General features: G+C 40.5%; 1 protein-coding gene across 1 annotated transcript in view; it reads right to left on the reverse strand.

Moving 5' to 3' along the window:
- Window positions 1-6,452: 6,452 nt before the first annotated feature.
- Window positions 6,453-14,912, reverse strand: part of Cdh6 (cadherin 6) — a 58,715-nt gene continuing 50,255 nt past the window's right edge. Inside the window, exons 9-11 of the mRNA XM_090332098.1 lie at window positions 14,117-14,234; window positions 13,664-13,915; window positions 6,453-8,728 (exon numbers count right to left, since the gene is read on the reverse strand). Of these exons, the coding sequence (XP_090188224.1) occupies window positions 8,235-8,728; window positions 13,664-13,915; window positions 14,117-14,234 (864 nt within the window). The 3' untranslated portion in view covers window positions 6,453-8,234. The remainder of the gene's footprint in view (window positions 8,729-13,663; window positions 13,916-14,116; window positions 14,235-14,912) is intronic.

Raw genomic sequence — 14,912 nt, forward strand, 5'->3', positions numbered from 1 at the left:
TTTAGTTCTGCTTTTTGCTAGTTACTGGAAGATGGAGTTTCGCTTTCTTGGCTTTGGCTATCTTTGATCCATCATTCTCTGACTTCAATCTCCTGGGTAGCTACAATTCTAGATGTGCCTATATGGAAATAAGTTCTTGACCAGAGAACTCTTAAGTTTGGGATGACATATAGACCGGCGTTATTCTACTGTAACGATTGTAAGGTTATTCCAAGGAGATGCATGAATGAAACGATCAGTTAGCAATGTTAGCTGAGGGGTTGAAATCAGAAGTGGGTGGGCAAATAGCTGTGAAAAGCATCCTCAACTTGAAACTTCCTTCTTTGTAATTCCCTTCCTTCTTGTGATATCCTTACAACCGTGTGAGGTAGTTGATTATGGTAAGTTCAATAGGGTGGGAATGTGGAAATAACATTGCAAGATAACATGTTTGAAGCCATAAGTGTCAGAGGTTTTTGGTTTCCAGCAGCTACAACTGAGTGAGTCTCTATTTTCCATACCTTGCTCAGTTACTCTGAGCCATATGGCTGAGTTTTCCTTGCTATGGTTACCTTGGCGTTAGTGTGTTCCCAATAGTGTGAGTTACAAGAAGGACGGAGGACTACAAAGCCTCTGAACTCTGCAGGAGTGAGCAATCTATTTGATGGAGACTTTGAATCATGGGTGGTATGGTCAGGAGGATTCCTCACTCTAAGATGAAAGTGTTTGCCCTAGCTAAGCATCTCCTTGGATTCTGCTTCCCTAAATGGATTCCTGAAGATGTCACTTTGCACCTTCTGTCTGTTACCATTTGATGAGAGAAGTCTCCTAGCATCCTGCAGATGCTTCTAGCTTTGTCCACAGTTCTGGAAGTGCAGCAGGCAAGCTGGGGTAGAGGGAGAGAACTGACTCTAGAGCATTTTGTGTACCAGGGGCCCCTACATGTATCCCTCCACATCATCATTCCCTTCTGATGATTTCTGCTTCTGACCAAGTAACTTCACACCCAATGGCAAAACCAAAGTCAAAAGCCCAAGGCAAGTGTGCTCCTCAGGCTCCCCATGTTACAGGCCTTTTCCAGTTCTCGCGCCCTTCACTGACTCAGACCAGCTGCATGGCTTAAACCCCCTTCTCTTTCCTCTCTGTCCCCTACTATTCTGTTTCATTACTTGTCCTCCTTAATTTCAGTCTTGCTAGTTCCTACACCTCCTTTACAGCCCCATCCAAGCAGAAATGTTTTTTTTCCTTTTCTGAATACCTTCTTCATTGTCTTTTTTTTTTTTTTTGCCAGTCCTGGGGCTTGAACTCAGGGCCTAACCACTGTCCGTGGGCTTTCCTCAAGGCTAACACTCTACCACTTGAGCCACACACAGCATCAGTTCCAGCTTTTTTCTATGTATGTTGTACAGAGGAATCCAACCCGGATCTTTGTGCATGCTAGGCAAGCACTCCACCACTAGGCCAAACTCCCAGCCCCTCCACTGTCTCTCTTAAGGTATTTATTTCCACAGCACTTTCTAATGTGGACTATAGTAATGAGATCATCACTCCCTTCTGGGTTACAGACATTCAGATAGGAGAGGAACTATGGCTTACTGTTGAATTTTCTGCAGCACAGAGTGGAGCTCCTGATATATGGAACAAATGAGTGAATAAATGAAAATCTCCTCTGCAAAGCTATGAATTCTCCCAGTTAAAGAATTATAAAGCAGCCTCTGTAGACATAAGAGGCAGCTTAAAAAAGAAATATGTAAAGTATTATAGCTCTGCATGTGCTGAAACCATGTTATTTATTCATAGTATCATGAAAAATGCTGAAAGTATTTTTTTCTTATTACCCTCTGGTTTGGGGTTGCCTGTTTTTCCTTTTTTTAATCAGAGATCCAAGGACAATAGTTGTTTTTTTATGAGTGCGTAATGAAGGATGAGTTTGGGAGGAACACACAAGTATGCAATTGTTTTAGTCTAAAGCAATTACCATGAGGACAAACAACTTTCTTGTTAGTAGAGAAATAAATATACAAATAGCAGTAGAATTTTGATGTCCCAGCATAAGAAGTGCATAAATGTAGGGCAGTACTGATGTTACATATTGTTGGCTGGGGGAAAAGTTCATTTACAAGCTAATTATTGTCTAAGAAGTCAGCTTTGTTTAGCTATCCAAGAGCTTAAAATGTTAGATTTAGAAAGGAAGTCTATTGGTATGTCTATTTAAAAAAATCAGTGAATACAAATGCTAGTTTGAGAGAATTGAAAAAAAAAACAGCTTAGAAAAAAACCAGTTTATTAAGTAATATCATATAAATAACTTGTTACAAAAATTGATTTGTAAAAGGCATATTTACTCCGTGTGAATCATTTTTTAAATTGCATTCTTTTCAAATTTAAGTCTCAGAAAACAGAACAGAAGTAGCCATTTCAAGGAGTGTGTATTTGCCACTTGACTGTAACACAAGGCCCAGCCACACTGCGCTATAAAGTACCTGTACCTGCTCCAGTTCTATTCTTTCAATCAGAAAACTTTTACATGTAGATGGTGAACTTATGAAAATCTCCCTAACCTGACATATGGATGGAAGCTAAGTAGGAATTGTTCTTGTCAGGTTTTCTTGTTGCCAAAAACAATGATCCCTCAGAAAAAACATGAAGAGAACACTCCAGCCAACAAATCATGGAGGATGGCATCCATTTCAGTTTACACATGGAAGTTTGTTTTTTTTTTTAAATCAAATACAATCAATACCAAAAAGCTTTTATTTTCTTGATTTAAGATCACAAGTCACAGTAGGAGAACGTCAGATTGCCTTAGCCTGGTATTACCAATGGTGTACATAGTAGCATTTATTAGAAGGCCTATTCTGTTGTAGTTCACTTTCAAAGCAGTAAAAAAAAGACTCACAAACAAAAAAAACAGTACAGTGGTTTGAAGTGTTTTTGTGTTTCTTCTGAGCAGACCCATTATACATTGGCTATGTAGCATTCCCTGTGAATACTTAGTAATTCTATACATTTGATTCTTTAATAAAGACTAAACTAATAGATCATAGAAAACTAAAAGCTTATAGAAGGTGCTTCCAGATATATGTACATAAATAGCATAGTCTCACAAGAAAGACCAGGATCTCATTATAGTGGAGTGCTTTCTCTACAACACTAGGTCCATGCCTCATTTGTCAAATTAACCCCATTTGAGGAGAAATTTGAGTTTGTAGTCCATGGCTTTTTTTTTTAAAGGAATTAAGCAACTTTAAAAGCTCTTTTGAAATTAATCTAATCACCCAGTGGCTCTTCGGCATCGTGCCTCTGTCCTGTTTGAAATATTGTGGGTAATAGCTTTTGTTTCCATCTGACCTCCTCTTAACACTTTCATCTGCTGGTTCTCCAGGGCTAATGTTCCCCCCAGATTAGAAAATGAAAATGCGTCATAAATAAGGTATTACAAAATGAGAACTAGATTAAAGATTGTCTCAGCAATGCTTAAATTAAATCAATGATGCAGAGACCATAAACTTTGGGCTTTAAAAATGAGCTATTTCTTTATTAACTTCTAACAAGCGTGCGAGTCAGTATATTTGCTACCTATGAGACTATCACTCTGCACAATGAATATGGTCGGGGTCCGGTGTTCTTAGTTTTAGAATTATCCCTTTCAAAAAATGATTTCATCAAGATGCCAAAGGGAGATTAAGTATGCAACAACAATAATAGTCTCTACACTTTAAGGATACCATAGTATAATTTTGCATTCTCTGGAAAAGAAAGCTGTCAGAGTTGAGGAGTTGTTCATCTTCCCAAAGATTCACATACCAAATGTTAATCTTTCTACTCTTCTCATCTGATAAAGAAGGTTGAATTGTGGTGTTAATTTAAACATAGCAGACTGCTTAGATTTTTTTGAGTTTCCTGCCACAATGCCACAATTCAGGAATGAAAGATAAAACATCAAAATGAATGCAAACTAAACCAGTCTTTCTCAGAAGATGTCTTTCAAAATGGTGGAGATCTTGACTTTTTCGTTCTTCTAACACAATTACATGACTTCAAAATCTACTGACTCAGGAAAGGGAAATTCTTGTTCTTCAGGAAAAAGAGATTAGCTGGTATGAGTAAGAACCTCATTTAAAGTATTGACTTTGCACCCAGAGACAACTCTACTCTCTCGCTTCAACAGAATATTTGCTTATGGTGTTCATGTGTACAGAATCTACGATTGCCCAACTGATAGTTTATATAATTGCTAGTTTATATATCATTATCCCCAAGGAAATATCAATTTCAGGACAAAGCATCCGATGTAAGATATTGCTCTTCAATTCAGAGTATCTCAAATTTCTGAACTCAGAAGTAAAGTGATGGAAACATTATAAAGTTATTTCAGATCTACAAAATTTAGATGCTTCTAAGATGTAGACCCAACTGAAGAACTTCTTGCACAGCTTTTTAGGAACTGAAAATGAAAACTAAGCCACATATTTTTATACGGAATTAAAATGGAATCACCAGCTTTGCTCTACATGAAAATGGAGTGTTATTTTTTTTTTGGTAGTTGAACCTTCTTTTATGAATCCAAACTGTAAAAATCAGGAAAGTTCTGAGAGAAATATATACATATATATGTATATATGTATGTATATACATACATATACATATGTATATACATATATATATATACATACATACATACATATACTGTGCCCAGATGCCCTCTTCTACAGTTTCATGAAACCACCTTTGCTTTTTTACCATTTGATTTATTAATTACTTATTTGGTGATATGTTTCCAGACATTTTAAACAGACAATGTAGAGGAAGTGAAAGTGTTTTAAGGTTATGTGCAAAGGTACCTCACCCAATTTTGACCTTATTCTAGAGGATATCCTCCTACTGATTTAAAGAAAGTTTTCCCCTTTAACAGAAGGGAAAAAAAGAAAGACTTCAATATCATTGAAGAAATCCTTATAGAAAAGCCATTTACTTATTTTAATGAATTTTAATTTCTCAGTGATGGGAGCTTCTTCCTACTTTTGTTTCTTCCTACTATCCTCTCATCTCTTTCTTCACCAATGTCTGCAGCCAAGGCTCAACGGTGTGAATACTGAGATAAAAACTTTTTTTTTTCCTGAAGAAGTTTTATATGGTGACCAGGACCTAGCATTTAAAATACAGTCATGGAGTAATATTTGACGATATTTCCTGGAAGGGAAGGGGGAATTTCCACACAGGAAAAGAATAGAAGTGTGGCAAATATTTGCACAATCTTAAGGAATCTTCTAGAAAAAAATGTCTGTCCAACATGATATAGAATCACAGTACTATATCAGCACTAGGCCTAAATGATCCAGTTTCCTCTAAGCGTACTTCATCATCAAAGAATTTAAGGTGGTAAGATCTTAAATTATTTCAATATTTGGTCAACTTGTTCTTGTTACAATGTGTGCTCAATTTGGAATACAATACTGTTTATTATATCTTAGATACGAAAGAGTAGAACTATAGAGTAGCAAAGTATAACTTTTGCTAAAAATGAGGAACCAAGTTGACTGTAATATACTGAAAATTGCTAATAATGACCCTCAGAAATATCCATTAACACCGAAAGTTCAGAAGGCCAATATATGATGCTCCCTTTCTTTTCATAGAGCTGTTGCTTGTTTAATGTGTTATGGGATATGAGAGAGGTTTATTATTTATTTAATTTTTTGAATGTGGTGTGTGTGTGTGTGTGTGTGTGTGTGTGTGTGTGTGTGTGTGTGTGTATGTGTGTCAGTCCTGGGGCTTAAACTCAGGGCCTGGGCTTCTGTCCCTAAGCTCAAGACCAATGCCCTACCAGTTGAGATGCAGTTTCATTTCTGTCCAGCCCACGCTGGTTTCCAATGATGATCCTCAGATCTCAGCCTTTTGAGCAGCTAGGGTTACAGGCATGAGCCAAGAGCACCTGGCTTGAGACAGAGGATTTTATGTAAAGGGTTTTTATTGTAAATCTCATGATTAAAGTGTTTTTCTAGTTCTATAAATATCTAGTTATGATTAATTTTACTAAGTCACCTCTTTTTCAAGACTAACCTGTGTTTATAATACATGCTAACTCATTGAAGTGATATACTGTTACATTCTTGTATTTGCATTCCTGTGTGTGTGTGTGTGTGTAGAACTAGAAAAATGAAACCCTAAAATTGAGAAATAGCCCACACATAAAACAGTTGTTAGTGTATAGGGCAGTCTATTACAAACTAAGAAACCATTCAGGAAACACAAGGGATAATATGGCTATAACAGAATTTCACTCTAAACAAAACCCCACATTTCTCTTGCTTTAGAGGTACCACTTTTCTGTATATTTATTTTAAATGTAACTAAATAACCTAAAATATATACTGGCTTGTCATTATCTCCAAATATAAATGAAACTAAGATTATCTGTAGAAAGTTAACATTAATTGGAAAGAAATCTCTAAGACTGGCAAATGAAGTCAGCCTACTCTTAAGTATATTCTCTATACACACACATATATGTATATGTACATATACATACATACATATATATCATGTACATTGGGCCTATTTTTTAAGTTTTAAAACAGGGATGTTTTCATTAGAGTGCTTTGGAAATTTCTGATGACTGCAAGATGTGAGATTCTAATGATAAAAGTCATTAGAACAGCCACATGAAATAAATGATTTGAACCTGCCAGAAGGATTAGTTCAGTTCAGTGGGTCTCTGGATAATAAAGGACCATGATGTTAATTGCATAATTAGAGAAATTATAGACTGGATAGATTTTATGTTCCCTTTTCTGTCATAGTTTGAGACCATTACTTTATCATTAGTTCAAAGATCAGGATGGCAGGGTTGCCATGGAAGCAAAGTTAAAAACAATGGAAAGTCCATTGTTATTTAAAAGTTCTTGTTGAAGGAAGTCCAAGCTTTCCCAAGTTTTCATCCTAACTCCAATATTTTCATGTGTCTCTATATGTTTTGAAAGTATACGGATGTTTCCAGATATGAAGGCTAGGGCATTAGGCTCAAAATTGGCTGGCTCCGCCTCTCCTTGAACTATCAAAAGTGAGACTGAGTTTTACTTGCTCTTAACTTTACTAAGTCAAAACCACTTGTGTAAGCAATATTTGGAGAATATGATTGAATATCACACAGCTACTTCCAGGTACAGTAGAATAATAGTAACAACTACACACAAGGAGTCAATACTTGTCTCATAAAAATTCTCTTAAGAACTTGGAAACAATTCACCTTCTTTGTCATTAGCCTATGGGTGGTTGACAGAATTTCAAGTGCTCTGTGATATGTCTGGTGTCCGAGACTTTCCAATATGCTATGTATGTCCTTGGTTGACTTTTTAAAAGTTATTTTCTCTTCCCCCTTTTTGTCTGGTACTATGGCAAACTTATGCGTGTCTAATACACAATAAATTGTGAGTTAGCAGTAAAGAGTGGAGTCTTACGATTTTTTTGTTTTGCGCTTATAATTGTCTTTGAGCATTGTCCTCCAATCAGCTCCTATTCCTTAAGAGCAATGGAAATCTTAAAAATCTTTAATGCTTCAAATATCGCCAGGGCCAAAACAGTTCTTAAACCCGAACCACAATAGGCCGAACGTCATTTTAGATTCCTGGTGATAGGAATACACACTCGTCCATAACCTTGTGTATGCATGATGATCTCCTTGTGAGCCCACACACCAGGGACCACTTCCCTGTCGTTTCCTTCCTTCCTTTCCTATTCTCTTAAACTAAAACTATAGATATAGATATATAGATATATATTTGACCATTAAAGCACGATTCCTTAACCCATTAGCATGTGAAAATGTACAGTTAGAAGAGTCAGCTGACCTGGAGGCCAAGGAGTATGAATTAGCAGAACTGCCTGACCAGGGGAGTGAGTGGTAAGGGGCGAGTTGTACACCTGCTCTGAGGGAGGAAGAGAGAAGACGCAGCTCTGGGCCATGGCCTCCTCCGCCCGTGCGTGTTACACGGGGCTGACTCGCTGGACTGGATGCATTAAAAAATAATAAAAAAAATTAATTTAAAAAATGTGGTCTCTTGGAAGCTCGTAAAAGTGTAACTAGAAAACAAGTCTCTACCATTGGATCCACACGGAATGCAGCCATGGGCTTGAGGGACGGGTGGAACAGAGAACCCAGCACGGAGTGGTGGATAAATAGAAAGGAAGTCACCGCGCGCGTTTCAGGGTACTGGGGGCGGGGGAAATGAAATAAGAAGAGAAAAGGCCACCGATTAGGAGTCTTTGTCGCTGTCCACGCCTCCGTACATGTCGGCCAGCTTTCTGAAACGAGGCCCCCAGTCACTCAGGTAGTCGTAGTCCTGGTCCCCGTCGGTGGTGACGGACTCCAGCGAGCTCAGGGAGTCGGCCACCGAGCCTGCGCCCTCGTAGGCGTAGGTGGCCAGCGAGTCGTAGGGCGGCGCCGTGGGGTCCGCGTCGTTCTCCCGCAGCCTTTGGTGGATGAAGTCTCTGACGTCCGTGTTGTCCCGGGCCGCCGGGGGAGTCCGCCGGGGGAGGAAAAGCGCTTCGGGCACAATGTCTCGGCGCAGCTGGCTGTCCTCCATGGCGGCGGGGTTGCGCAGGGTGCCGATGTCGAAGGCCTGCGTGTCCTCCTCTCCGCCGCCCTCGTCGTTGTAGCTCACGATGTTGTCGCGGATGTCCTCCTTGGACAGGATCAGAGGCTCCTTCTTCCGCTGCCGCCGCAGCGCCGCGAACAGCACGGCCGTCACTGCAAGCAGAGAAGGGAACACGGGGCGAGGCCAAGGTTAAGGAGCTCGCAGGGGCGCAGGGCTCCAGGCCCAGGTCTCACACCCCTGCCTCGCGTCTCCATGCTGCATCCTGGAGAGGCCTTTCTCTCCATCCCAAGTCAGGTTACATCCCCACCAGAGGAACCTAGTGAGTTTAGATTCCTTGTTATGATTTTTAAGATGGGGATAGAGTATGGTCCTAGGTTGTCAGGGTTTTCTTTTTTTTTTTTTTTCTGGAGGGGCTTGGAAGTGCAAACTACTTTCAAGGTAAGGAAAAGTGAACTAATGATAACAACAACAAAGGAATCGCAGAAAGAGTGTAAATTATGCCAACACCTGGAATATTCGGAAACTGGCTGTAAGGACAGACTGGCACCTCTGGGGATGTGTAGAAAGGTTAACGGGACTCCGCCTCTAAAATAGCTTTGCCCTATCTCTTTCTCTCCAGCCCCATCCCATCCCAACAGGGTAAAATTAGCTTAAAACCCAGATGCGAAGGTTTCCAAACCTTCCTCACACTCAAAGAAATGGAATTACCAGTAATACCCAAAGACACGCCGGTTGTGAAAGGTATTCTGGAGTTTCATATTAGCCAATTTAAGCTGGCCAGCTAGTAATACACCATCTATTTTATTTATGTGTAGAGTTAAACACAGTTGAGTAAGACTTTGCTCATTGTTTGGAAAGTTCATGTTCCATATATTTGTTACCCAAAATGTTTGCTCTTTTGATTTTTTTTTGTCTTTGCCGCAAACACAAATTAGAGGCAAAGCAAGAACTGTACTTAAATAGCTCCCCGATCACACTACACAGCTGGTTGGGTAGAACAAAGCTGGCCACCTTTAGAGAGACACATCAATTTACAAATGGACCTGTGTGGGGGACACAAAAATACAGCAACAGCTTCCAGAGAAAACAGCCATCCAGGGCAGAAAATGCATTACTAGCCTAGGTTGGCCCAGGGTTGTTCATTGTAGCAAGTACTAGAAAGAGCTATAATTTCACCCATAACAGGGCCCAGTTTCTGTATCCTGTGAAGTTGAAGTTTTTACAGTAAGATTTACAGATTGATGGCTTTTAAGTGGCTAAGTATATCTACGTATATACAACATGAATGCTTGTATACTCTTTAATGTACATATTATAATTTCAGATATAAATGATATTAAGAACAATTGACTGATCATTTTCTGTGCCAAATACTGTGCTAGCGTGTTATGTGCTGAATCCTCCTGAATTATCATGATAGCCCTGTAAGGTGCCATTATCATAAGCTCATGTTATGTAGGAGAATTTGGAGGCTTAGGGATGCCACATGAACTAAAGCCTTTCAAATCCAGATTTGTCAAACTAAAATGCCTGTAGCCCCTTTTCCCCCTTTCTTTTTCTTTGTTTGTGGTTAGCAGGGTTTAAACTCAGGGACTTGTGCTTGCTAGCAGGAGGAGCTCTATTACTGAGCCATGCAACCTTCTTCTGATGAGTTTATCTTTTAGATCCGGTTTCACTATTCTTTTTTTTGGGGGGAGGGTTGGTTATGGGCCATAAATTTAGGGCATTGAAGATTAGAGTCTCATGGGGGCTTTTTTGCTTGGGCTGGTTTTGAACCAGCATCCTCAGATCTCAGGCTTCAGCTTCTCACTTTCTACCTGAATGAAAACCAGAATCACAATCTAATCTGTCCTAGCTGTGAAGACAGGTAATATACCAAACCAAAGTTCTTTTTGTTGAGATGGAGCCCCTGGAGCTGGCCTAGAACTGTAATCTTCCCAATCTCAGCTCCTTATGTAGCTACGATGAGAGGTAAGTCCTGTGGACATACACTAAACCACATTGCTTGAAGCATAGTTCGATGATTGTCTGCTTTCTAGAGAAATACAGTTCTACCATTTTCAAGTGTGTGGTTGTGTAGTTACACAATCATGTAGGCTGAGGGGATGTCTGTGATCAATCAACCTTTTATCCTGGTCTTCAGAGTGACCAGTAGTGAGTTGTAAGAAGAGGTAGACTTTGGAATTAGAGAACAGAATCAGTCCAGCTGTCTGCCAAAGAATTCAATTCTGATACTCATGAATTCTTTTAGTCACTTAAGCAAATAGCAGATCTTCAACATTTCCTGACTCTACCACTTTAAGACACAGTGCCACTTGCAGTTTTCTGGTGGTTAATTGGAGATAGAAATCTACAGACTGGGCCGGGAGTTTGGCTTACTGGTAGAGTGCTTGCCTAGTATGCACAAAGGCCTGGGTTCAATTCCTCGGTACCACATACATACAAAAAAGCTGGACAGGTGCTGAGGCTCAAGTGGTAGAGCTCTAGCCTTGAGAAAGTCCAAGGACAGTGCTCAGGCCCTGAGCTCAAGCCCAGGACTGGCAAAAAAAAAAAAAAAAAAAAGAAAGAAATCTACAGACTTTCCTGCTCCAGCTGGCTTTGAACTGTGATTCTCAGATCTCAGCCCCTGAGTAGCTAGGATATAGGTATGAGCCAGCAGAAACCAGCTTTATTGTTTAATTTTTATAAAATCCTAGCTGTCATATCATCCACCTTTTTATCTCCTTTTGTAGTGGTACTGGGAATTGAACACAGGACCTTGTGCATATTTGTGCTTTTACCACATGGCCTAATCCTCAGCCCTCATCCACTTTCTTTTGTTAAATTTTTTCATACATCAAAGTATCTTTCCTGCTTTTTTCATGTTTGCTTTCACTTGTTCCACTTTAAGACTGGGCTCTCTTTCAGCCTGGAAACTGTTGTGCATTCTGTAGGATCACAGAGGAAGCTGAGTGCAGTGTGGGAGCTCCAGGTTCAAGAGAAGAGACTTAGAGCTCAGCTCATGTGTTGGCCATATCTCTTCACCCCAGAGTAGCAGCATTCCTATTCAAGATTCAGATAAATATGCACAAGTGTTACTAAGGAAGGAGGAAATCATTGGTAAAGGATTTTTCACAGCACCAGTGGATGAAGAGAGCTTAGTTAAGGTTAAGTTTCATTTTCTTTTCTTTCTTTCTTTTTTTTTTTATGGACAGAGTGGCCAAAAGACCAGATATGGGAGCCCTGATGGGAGTCTAATTAGGAATCATGGAGAGAGAGTGACTTTGCTGGGAGAAGGAAATAAAAACGGGAAGATTAGCTCAGAGGAAGAAAGTGGACTAGAGAAAATGGATGAATGTATGAGGAACGCAAGGAAGAATCAGCTCTCACAGATGAGCGCTGGCTGTCCTCCGGAGACCACAGCGAAGTCTGTGCCTTACTGCTTGAATTCTGTCCTGCCAGTTTAGCACTTCTGAAAATACCCCTTTGAGAAAAAAAAATTCATGTCCCTTTTCCAAAACAATTTTTATAGACACACACCATTAAAAACACTCATTTGCCTTTGCACATTGTCAGTTTTTATTTAGCCCCCATCTTAAGACACTTCATCCAAATCTCAGTTGACAAAGAGAACCTCAGTTCTGAAGTTGTGTTTGCAGGCTTCCGTTCTAATTAGCAGTTGACTTGGAATGGGAAGCTCTTGAGCAGGGATCCCTCAGCACTCTTTTCTTGGAAAAATGAAGGTCCTTTTCTACCCTTCAAGAAGTTACTCTGTTTTTGTTTTTGTTTTTTTTTAAAGAGGGATTTGTTTTTTGTGGTGGTTCTGTTCTGTGTAATGTAGGTTAACTCTTACTTTTATTTATTTTTCATTGTGCAGGCAAGCTTTATAAATCTCGCTTTTGTTTTCAGAAGGATTTCATTAACTAATTGGATTCCTTAATTCACAAAGAGTCCAGGACCTGTCAAACTAGTCAACTTCAATTTTTCTGGCTTAATCATTTGGTTGGGAGTAAGCATTCCACTTGAATCACTATTAGAGCTTCTATTTCTGTCAGTTTCCATTGCTATGAGAAAATACCTGTGATTAACAATTTAGAGAGGGAGAGGTATCTTTTGGTTCCTTGGCTCTGTAATACATTTACGACTGTGGGGAAGGGAACACCACAGAGGCAGGGGCATGTTGGAGAACAAGACAGCCACTTCACCTGGACAAGTGGCTAACTAAGAGGAAGGGTCCAGAGATAAGGTCCATCCTCCAGAGGCACCTCCCACTTCCTCCAACTGGGCCTGGCCTAAAGTTAATGTCCTTACCATCCTAGCACTCCTCTCCTGGTCCCCAGATGGGGATCAAGGTTTCCACACATGAGCTTTTAAGGGGACACTTCCATACCTAAACTGTCACAGATTCATGATTTTCATTTTATTCCATTCATTTATCTTCAGCCCCAGATTTGTTTCTTAATCACAGAAGTTACTTGTTTTCACAAATTTGGAAGAATTGACACTATGTGTCTATTAGGAGAACAATGCTAAGCAGGTACTCATTTAAGTGGCTTAGATCAAAGTAAGTTCCATGGGTTACAGAAGCTTCATATGTTTATTTTTCCCCACATGAGAAAGAAAAAGTCATCATAGTCCTCTTTCCACTTTCCCATTGATCTTAAACTTTACCTTTGTAGAAAGGACCTTCATCACACACCCCATACCAGACGACTTCCACTCTTTAAAATTTAACCATATTTGCCAAGTTAAATATTAAACAAAAAACGAAATGAAAAGGGCATATTTATTTTGCCCTCAGATCCCTCTAAGATTCATTTCCAGTGAGATGGACAAAATATCCTTTGGGTGTGCTGATCTGCTGGGTAAGCAAAACATGGGGCCATTTCACACCTGTTCATGCTCCAAAAATCATTTTTAAGTTAAAACAAAACAAAACAAAGCACAAAGAAGAGTCCATGTTCGAGTAACACAGATTCTCAGCATCTAACTACTCACCTAGATCAGGCTGTATGTCTTAATGGGGGAGGTGGAAAAATCTAGAGGGCCACAGAAACAGGGTGTGCCCCTCGGCAAGCGGGAATAGGATGCAGGGAGAAGCAGTTTACCTAGAAGGATCACGATGCACAGAAGGATGGCCATCAGAGCCCCGGTACTTAGTCCGGTGGGGTGGATGAGCGCCTCGGCGTGGCAGGACTGCATGTTACCGTGGTGGTCACAGGCACAGACCCGGACAGTCACTGTCCCCGTGCTGCTCTGCACTGGATGGTCGTTGTCTGAAATGACCACAGGCAGGAGGTAGGTGCTCATCTCATGTCTATTATAGCCATTTTTCCGGGTTAAGATTCCCGCCGTGTTGTCTGGAACCAGAAAGCAGAGCGGTGAATGTGCGTGGACAGCCCGGGGCAGGAATCACGTCTAGGGGTGCAGACATACAGATACAGTCGGCTCCCCACAGAGACACACGCACACACACGCGCGCGCGCGCGCGCGCGCACACACACACACACACACACACACACACACACACACATACACACATGCAATGGGCAACTATATACCTTTGTTGTCTTGAATGGTAAAGTTGGAGCCAATGGCTGCTTCAGGGGCCAAAGAGAAGGAGAACTGGTGTCCGCTGTGCGGGTCGTCCTTATCAACGGCACGGAGGGTCTGAATCAACTGGAAATTTGTTTTTAAATCAAGCTGTCATAAAGTTTTGACAATCCCAAAGTACTTTTGTTTTTAGTGTTTTGTAGTAAATTGGTTTGTGATGTTTAATTTTAATTAAAAAAGAAGCATAGCCTTTAAGAAACATTCTGTTACAATGTTTCCATTCTACTAGAAAAACTAATGGGCAAGAAAGCTGTGTAAGAAGAGATAATTCGGGGGCCGGGAGTTTGGCCTAGTGGTAGAGTGCTTGCCTAGCATGCACCAAGACCCGGGTTCAATTCCTCGGTACCCCACATACATAGCAAAAAGCCGGAAGTGGTGCTGAGGCTCAAGTGGTAGAGTGCTAGCCTTGAGAAAGTCCAAGGGCAGTGCTCAAGCTCTGAGTTCAAGCCCAGGACTGGCAAAAAAAAAAGAAAAAAAAAAAGAAGAGATAATTCTTTCTTTGGGTGCTGTGATGTGTGGTAAAGAGTGCTGAGCAGCCACTCTACCTTGTCCCCTTTAGAGTCAATAGCAGTCTCTGAAATTGTAACCATCAAAAACAGACTTCTGAACCCCGCACTGGTAACTCATAATCCTAGCTACTCAGGAGGCTGAGATCCGAGGACAGCAGTTTTAAGTCAGCCATGGAAGCAAAGTCTATGGAGACCCTTTTCTCCCATTAACCACTCAAAATCTGGAAGTGGCCGG

The sequence above is a fragment of the Megascapheus bottae genome, chromosome 4 (assembly GCF_031878675.1).
Source record: "Megascapheus bottae isolate mThoBot1 chromosome 4, mThoBot2.hap1, whole genome shotgun sequence".
Classification (NCBI taxonomy): domain Eukaryota; kingdom Metazoa; phylum Chordata; class Mammalia; order Rodentia; family Geomyidae; genus Megascapheus; species Megascapheus bottae.